This window comes from Aptenodytes forsteri, unplaced genomic scaffold (genome assembly GCF_000699145.1).
Source record: "Aptenodytes forsteri isolate BGI_AS27 unplaced genomic scaffold, ASM69914v1 Scaffold172, whole genome shotgun sequence".
NCBI classification, from domain to species: Eukaryota; Metazoa; Chordata; class Aves; order Sphenisciformes; family Spheniscidae; genus Aptenodytes; species Aptenodytes forsteri.
The window spans coordinates 5,046,957-5,055,802 of NW_008795018.1; the positions used below are offsets into that span (position 1 = coordinate 5,046,957).

The following is an 8,846-nucleotide window of genomic DNA, read 5'->3' on the forward strand; positions in this document are numbered from 1 at the left end:
GGTTTAGTGGTGGACTTGGCAGTGCTAGGTTAACAGTTGGACTTGATGATCTTAAAGGTCCTTTCTAACCTAAATGATTCTATGATTCTGTGATTTATAAAACTCCTCTCCGCCAAAACTTTATCATCTTTATTTGCATATTATTGCATAATACTAAGTATTGTCTTCTTTCTATAAAGTACGTGAGAGATGACCAGACATCTTGTAGGCACTATTGTCTTTTTTGCTGGGCAGGGGGTGGCGGGGGGGGCAGGCAGTATGCCTTGATGAATGATATTGAAAATATAGATAGATAATTAGATACATAGCTGTATGCTTGTACTTCAACATAGACAAGAGAGAATAATTTCAGTCTTAAACAAGGAATAACCTTTAACTGTTTTCTGAGTCTTTTTAAATGTGTCTCAGTTGTATCAATTCACACGTTTGGGCTTAACACCAATTACTGCACATATTCACATATTCTCACGTTTTAAACAAAAAGTGGTTATGAGGCAGTCAGACAAGAGAGAAAGACATTTTTATGGAACATTTATACAACATTACTTTGTCATAAAAACAGAACCTACTTACACAGATTCTGTGCAATCTTTGGGTCCAAAACTTTTAATTCTTTGATTCATTTCTTAACGGATTTCTTTTCTTCAAAATCCTCCTCCTCTTTTTTTACTGCCAAAGTAAACACAAATACACTCATTGTTAACTCATAATATTTAGAGAAAACATTAATGAATTCAGAAAACATTTGCTATCAAGCGTAGTCAATTCACAAAGAAAAGAACATATCATAGAACATACAGACAAAAAAATAGAGGTTTTGCATTTATTGCTTGTATTCTCAAAATTTTTGCTCTTCAGACATATTTGTCAGCATGTTCGCCTTCTAGAACAAGATTTTTTTATATATATATTGGAACATTTATACAACATTACTTTGTCATAAAAACAGAACCTATACTTACACATTCTGTGCAATCTTTGGGTCCAAAACTTTTAATTCTTTGATTCGTTTCTTAACGGATTTCTTTTCTTCAAAATCCCTCTTTTTTTACTGCCAAAGTAAACACAAATACACTCATTGTTAACTCATAATATTTAGATTAGACATTAATGAATTCAGAAAACATTTGCTATCAAGCGTAGTCAATTCACAAAGAAAAGAACATATCATAGAACATACAGACAAAAAAATAGAGGTTTTGCATTTATTGCTTGTATTCTCAAAATTTTTGCTCTTCAGACATATTTGTCAGCATGTTCGCCTTCTAGAACAAGATTTTTTTATATATATATCCTTATTATAAAAATACCACAAAGTGATTGTATAAATTTAAATTAACATTGCTGGAATTTTTGGCTTATTCTTTCTTTTCAGAAAATAATTCATACAAATAGGATCTCCCAAATGCATTATGTAAGCTGAATTTATTTCTCATTATTCACACATTGTCATAAGAATTTCACTTAAAATAACAGCATAGACTTGATAATGTATTAGTAGGAACCATTCCAATTATTATGCAAACAAATAAAAAAAGACCAAAACCACACAAATCTTTCCTTAAATCCAATCTGTTTGTCCTTTTTTATTTTATTCCTTTTTTTTCCTTTTTTTTTCCCCACCCTAGCACAAATCTTCACCATCAAGTGTTATTCAGACAGTGTATTACTATTGTTTATCTAATTCTCTATTTCACAAATGAAATTAGTTTCCAAGCTTTTACAGCATGATTGTTCCCAATTAAGTTATACACGCTTCAAATATTTGAGAGTAGAAAATATGTTGTAATAAAAGTATATGCTACTGACTTCAGAAGGAGATGGATATAGGTGAGAAGTCTTGTCAAGAAGATACAGGATTAAAATTTCTAGTGCACTGATGATTCTTGACAAAACTAGATGTAACGTGAATTATCAGGAGGATTTCCCTAAGTTGAAATTACCTCCGTAAATTTTCAGAGAGATCTTTGAGAGCTACGTCAGGCTGGATGGGCTCTGAGCAACCTGATCTAGTTGAAGATGTCCCTGCTTATTGCAGGGGGGGTTGGACTACCTGACCTTTAAAGGTCTCTTCCTACCCAAACCATTCTATAATTCTTAAAAAATTATTTTCTAAGCACAATAAATTTTGCCTAGGATTGGGCATACACTAAATGACGTCTTGAGGTCTTTGAGCTTTTTTGTCTAAAATATTACCAAAGAGATAAGAACTTAAAGACCTCACATAGGGATTGAAGGAACTGGATTCTAGTCCCTTCCAAGCTGGTGAAGACACAAATTTGAATCATCTCCCAAATCACTTTTAATACTCTACATCTGTTAGGCAGCATGATGCTCCTCTTGAGGACATGTCACAGTGCAGAAAAGAACCTGGCGTTCTGAAAAATTAGCATAAAGCATAATTACTGAGCATAAAGCAGCCCTTGGAAGAAGGGCTGATATCCAGGGTCCCGGCAAATGGGTTACAAAGCCACAATCCTCCTCTTTTTTCTTTCTCCCCACCCCACGCACAACCACCAGTTGGCCTTGAATTTCTTTTAGCACAGATTTAACAGAAAGGTTAGCATTCTCCTGTCCCAGGAAAAACGACATACTCTGCATGTGAAAGCAAAAGAAGTAGGTTTTAACCACCAATGTGAGAACTCAATACTCCGTGTTCAAAAGGAACAGAATGACATTTGAGCTACGAGATAAAAAGGAAGTTACCACTAAAGCTTCACTTTTTTTCTGGTTATGCTTTAAGAAAAGACCCTCCTGAACCAAGGGCATGTCAGGGGCTACGGATCTCAGGATCATGCAACTGTTTTCTCCTGCAGTTACACACCTTAACGGACCTCTCAAATTTCTTAACGGCTACGTGCTGAAAACAGTCATTCTTAAAAGATCATTTTGACTTGCCTGTCTTATCAATGCTAGAATTGCAGATTCCACTATAAGACCTGGGCATATCTGTAGCACAGGTTCCATGCCATCTTCATGCCTTACTCATCTGAATCATAATGAAAATACAGTAATACTTTATGGCTACCTTGGAACTTCGCAAACCATCATTTTACAGGAAACAAAATAATTTCCTTAATAGTCGCAATTAAAAAAGTGAAATTATCTGAATTTATTAATTTACTTAAACTTGCCCTGACAGCCTTGAACTAGATACTAATAGGGGCTGAAACAGAAAAAATACAAATATGTTTGCCTTTTCCAGCACTAGAAAGCAATATTTATGCATTACAAGTCTTACAACAGAGTTAATACACAGATACACAAACATACAAAAAAATCAGCAGTTAAACACGCACTATTGCAACTCCCAACTTTCAAATCAAGAAACAATTCCCTCTGGAATTTTCACCCAGGAGGGGGTTATGCACAATGTTTCAGCAATACCTAAGGCATTGCAACCCTAAGGAAAAGTATATAAGCATAGAACATATTTATTCTAAGAACTCATGCAGGAACTGTATGCAGAGTTATACAATTACACAACAAACTCAATTACTGCAAACTTACGTGATACTTCTTCAGGAGAATTCAGGTCACATCCTTATGTAGTTGGCAGCAATAAGAAGCAGAGGATACTTATTACCTGTCTTCGCTATTGGAAATGTTGCACTTTCCAATGAAAACTCTGATACCTCCTACTACCTCTAGAAATTTTTACCTCATTTGCTCATTAACTTATAAGAGGGGAAAAAAAAAAAACAAACCAAAAAAAAAACCCAACAAACAAACAAGAGACAAAACTATTCCCTATTTCCAACAAGAAAAAAGGGAAAAAGCCCACTGGGGGGGGGGAAGGAAGAAAAAAAAATAATAGAAAGATCTGAACAGGTGAAGTAAATATCTAGACTAACAGAAAATCAAAGAAAATAAGCAATTACATTTTTATTTGGGGAGGGCGCTGGAGCAGGGAGGAAAGTATACAGAGGATAGAAAATGAGAAACATCTGCTTACACTGGAAAAAGAGAAAGCAGCCCAGTGAGAGTGGGCAGCTGCTACAGAAAGGAGGTGACTATTGAGGGAAATAGAAATAAGAAGTTGTCATGCTAACAAGAGAAGAATCAAACCAGGAGATCTCAAAAGGCACAGACAGCTCTCATGGCTCCAGAAGTTAGACCATCACATTAAACCATTAACTTTTTCAAAATCATGTGTCTTATTTCAGGTATTATACAACTAAAAAGGAATGTTACATATCAAGAACCACATATCCTTTTAAGTTCTGTCTATATGCTACATCTATCACACTGGGGGCATACACATGGCCCCAGCATCTGAAGTGGACAGTTTTTAGTCAGTAGTACCTCATCTGATGTTCCAACTGCTCTGCCCTCTCAGGCTGGGAAACAAAGTGCTAGAGCACTTTGAAACGCACAGAACTCATCTCACACCCTTCACAGTTCCTCTTATCTCCACAATTGCATATCCTTATTAACATGACTCCAAAATTAACAGATTTGTACACAGCCAGTGTACAGATGGACAAATACCTCAAAGGAGTTTTAGCTATTGGAAAGATTGCTTTTACTGTCTCCTTCAAACACACGTCCACATACAAATTCAACTGCAGTCAACAACTTCCACCTGTGGTAATGATCTGACTGAAATCAGAGTCCTGAAGGGAGTGGTGACAGGACTGTTTACAAATATAACATCACAGTTGGAAGCCTACAGAATAGCATTTCATAAAAATGTGGATTGAATCCTACATAGCTACTCTGCAGATCTCTGAAGCAATAACATTCTTGGTAGGTGCCACTGAAATAATCAGTACATTCATGAATTGCTATCCACTCTTTCCATTTCTGCCACAGGTCTTTATATAATCTGCTACCCACAATCTTCGTTTAAGAAAAATCATGTCTGTGCATCTGTATGCTAAAGAAAAATCTTCTAAAATACATCATCCTACTGAATAAAAACAAAATACCCTTGAAATACAGACTTCAAAAGGAAAATGCAGATCTAAAAATTTATTTTAAAAAGTCTGAATTACTAGTTCAGATGAAACTTGAAGACTATATTACACAGAAATCTACAGAACACCTAATGGAGTTATTTTGTCACTAAGTAACAGCGTACAGAAAATTATACAAGACCTTACACCTTTCCTACCCTCTTAGCTAAGGCAACAGTCATCTTGCAGTCTGTCTTCACCAAAAAATGAAAGAACAAGCCTAGGGTCATGGGCTCAAAGGATGTACCCATACCAAGTCTCATTATGAAAGTGATGCCTACCTCTTCTGTTTAGAAGCCTAACTTTTAGAAGTAAATGACAGCTTGTGCCCCATATAGTAGGATATTCAACTGAAAGACCTGCATTCTTCATCTCCAAAAAGTTTTCTGGAATCAAAGGAACAGATCTTTAATAGAAGATGAGGTTGTAGCTAAATAAAAAATGCTGCAAAAGTTCTTAGTTATTCAAAGCAAAAATGTGGAATAACTTGCTACAAATCACAGAATGACTGAGGTTGGAAGGGACCTCTGGGGGTCATCTGGTTCAACCCCCCTCGCTCAAACAGGGCCACCTAGGGCCAGGTGCCCAGGACTGTGTTCAGCTGGCTTTTGAATATCTCCAAGCATGGAGGGAGACTCCACAACCTCCCAGGGCAAACTGTGCCAGTGCTCAATCACCCTCACAGGAAAAAAAAGTGTTTCCTGATGTTCAGGAGGAACTTCCTGTGTTTCAGTTTGTGTCCATTGCCTCTGGTCCTGTCACTGGGCAACACTGAAAAGAGCCTGGCTCCATCTTCTTTAGTCTCCCTTCAGGTGTTTATGTACATTGAGAAGATCCCCCCTAAGCCTTCTCTTCTCCATATTAAACAGTCCCAGCTCTCTCAGCCTTTCCTCATAGGATAAATGTTCCTGTCCCTTCATCATCTTCATGACCCTTTGTTGGACTTTCCCCAGTATGTCTATGTCTCTCTTTTACTGGGGAGCACCGAACTGGACACAGTAGTCCAGGTGTGTCATCACCAGTGTTGAAATTAAAGGTCTGACAAGGAATACATGTCTTTTGGCTGACAGAACGCAGTCTTTTGAAGACCAGGATTGTAACTACTGTCCCACAATATCACATGCAACAAAGCAAAGTTTACTCTCCAAAAAGGACACTGACAAGCCTATTTCCTAGACTGTGACGCTACACAGGTGCCATCAGCTGCATTTGGAGATTCCACACTGAGTTGCAGGGTTCACCAGCACAGTTACTTGCGACAACCTGCTTCAAAACAGCAAAGAAATTATGAACTAGATCTAAATCATTCTGCAATATCATTGAAGACACCTGTTTGCTTCTTTTATAAAACCAAGGATAAAATAAGGATACCGGGCACAGCAGTAGGAAGAACGCCTGAATGCTGACAGGCCAGGAAGCTGGTAAACGTTCTTCCTTCCATACGGAGCAACCAACTTTAAGGTTGTATCAACACATATGTTAACCTCAGGGACTGTTCATCACTCCTAATAACCTAATCCAGTTCTTTTATGAGGTACAGACTATATTTCAAGTATTATGAAAAAGCTTTCACGCTCCATCTTATTTTACATCTGCATATATCTAAAACTTGAAAAATCAGTATGAAGCTATTAACTATGGTAGGAATAAAAATAATGTTTCACAGTTTTACCTGTCAGCTTTGAAACTGAAAACATTTCCATTACTTTACATGAAGTTGGACTGCAAACTCCTAGAAATTATGGGTAGTTGCTATTCTTCTTCGTGTTCAGTACAATAGATATGTGGAAAATATAATACAAAGGTGCCAGTGTATTCAAAGTTCCTGTTTATTCAGGCCTCTGTCCTTTTTGACAATTTCTATTCATCAGTAACTCATATCTTCAGAATGGTAGTAGCTGCAATAGTGAATATTTCTTAAGTTTTAATGTTTGTTTTCTGAGCAGTTTGTAAGAGATTGTCACTTCTTACCTTACTGAAACACATGTTCAGTCATGCACACATGCACTGTTGTTCTTATATTCGACAACACTGCTGTTAAATTGGCTCAATTCATGCATACATCACGATAACTCAGTCAAGCTGCATGACAACTTAAACTCATTCAAAATAGCAGATTTTATCACAAGTAATTTCTCAAGGGTACATAACAACTGGCACCACTGATAACAGCAAAGGTACAAACGTAATCAGGCATTTTATCTCTGAAAGGCTATTGCAAGGTAATTCAGAAGAATATGCCTCTATAATCAGCTATTAAATACATCCAGTGACTGACTTTATAGATACTTTCAGACAAAGCTTCTCTATGAATCAGCCTATTTTTTAAATATTTTAATTTACCACAAAATACCCATCCTATTAAACTTGTATAATTATATTATCTGCATGAGAAAACAACTGAAGCATATATAATGAGAGTTGGAGAGTAATTATATTTATAAGTGTAATATACTGATACTTTTTCTTATAGCTCTCTAAAATTAAAACAAAAAATTTGGAACATCTTTTCAGGTGGTTTTAGCACCTAGCACCTTTTATATTACTTAATACAGTCTTTAATTTTCTGCATGTACATCACATTATATGCATAAAAATAAGTACTTCAGCTTCGAATCTTTACAGTTGCCAGCACATGCATCCTGCCCATTGAAATCATGGCATGTATAGGTGGACCAAGAAAAAAAAAAACAAGCAGGTAATTAAGATGGACATATAAGGTCCTTTTTTGCAGGAAGACATAGTGATAACAGGCATAGGCCGGCATATCACATAACAGAAACTACTACACTGGCAAGTGATTAATCAGATGGACCTGTGTTTGTGGTTCCACTCTTTTCCTCCTCTTTTACAACAATGAACACAGGAGTTTACAGTTAGAGAGTACTGCTTTTGGGAAATTAGCCAAGTAGGTAAACTAAGTCAGTAAGTTTTTTAAAGCAGAAATACCGTCTTCATTTTATTTTGAAAACCTAAGTGTTGTTATACTGACTAAATAGTTTCTAAATAATGTTAGTTCATTCATAAACCAAAGACATGAAGCTTGCACATTTTTTAATGGCAGCTTATAAAATTCTGAAGAAAAAAAATCAACTCTGAAATCCAATTTCTTAAGAAGTAACTATCTAAAATACTCTCAGAAATATGGCATATACAAATCAGAATAATCTTTTTCTTAGTTACACTCTGAACACCTGCTTGGCTCCACACTAGAACTGAAACTTTTAACCAAGACTGATTCAACTCCTGGAAGGATTTAAAACTTCACTAATTTTCCTCAGAGGGGAAAGGAAAAAGGAAGGGTTGAGATGAGCTTTCTGCTACAATGGTGTTTGCTGTACAGGGAAAAGCAAAACATACTGATGTGCCCAGCAGTAAAGTTATTTAGACTCTAGTTCCAGTAGACACATAATTCCGTGGTTTTCAGATCTCCCTATTTTAAGATATATTCCTACCATCAAGACTTAGCTGCTTGGGCTTACAAGGCTGATCCGTCACTTGACAGAAGCTATCAACAGCAGAATAACAGGACCCAAGTGCAGTTGCACCCAAGGTGAGCATAATTGATTCAATAATAATAAAATAAATAAAAAAGTGATAATAATAACAATAATAAAAGAATATACAAAGCAAGTGATGCACAGTGCAATTGCTCACCACCCGCTGACCGATGCCCAGCCAGTTCCCAAGCAGCGGTCACCCCACCCCAGCCAACTCCCCCCAGTTTATGTACTGAGCATAACGTCACATGGTATGGAATACCCCTTTGGCCAGTTTGGGTCAGCTGTCCTGGCTGTGCCCCCTCCCAGCTTCTTGTGCACCTCCAGCCTTCCCAGTCTGTAGAGCATTGGAAGCTGAGGAGTCCTTGACTAGTGTAAGCACTGCTTA

At 36.8% G+C, this 8,846-nt stretch overlaps 1 protein-coding gene across 1 annotated transcript in view; it reads right to left on the bottom strand.

Moving 5' to 3' along the window:
* DIAPH3 (diaphanous related formin 3) overlaps window positions 1–8,846 on the bottom strand; it is a 238,925-nt gene that overhangs the window by 149,035 nt on the left and 81,044 nt on the right. The window contains 1 exon segment of the mRNA XM_009275652.2: window positions 574–669. Coding sequence (XP_009273927.1) covers window positions 574–669 — 96 coding nt within the window.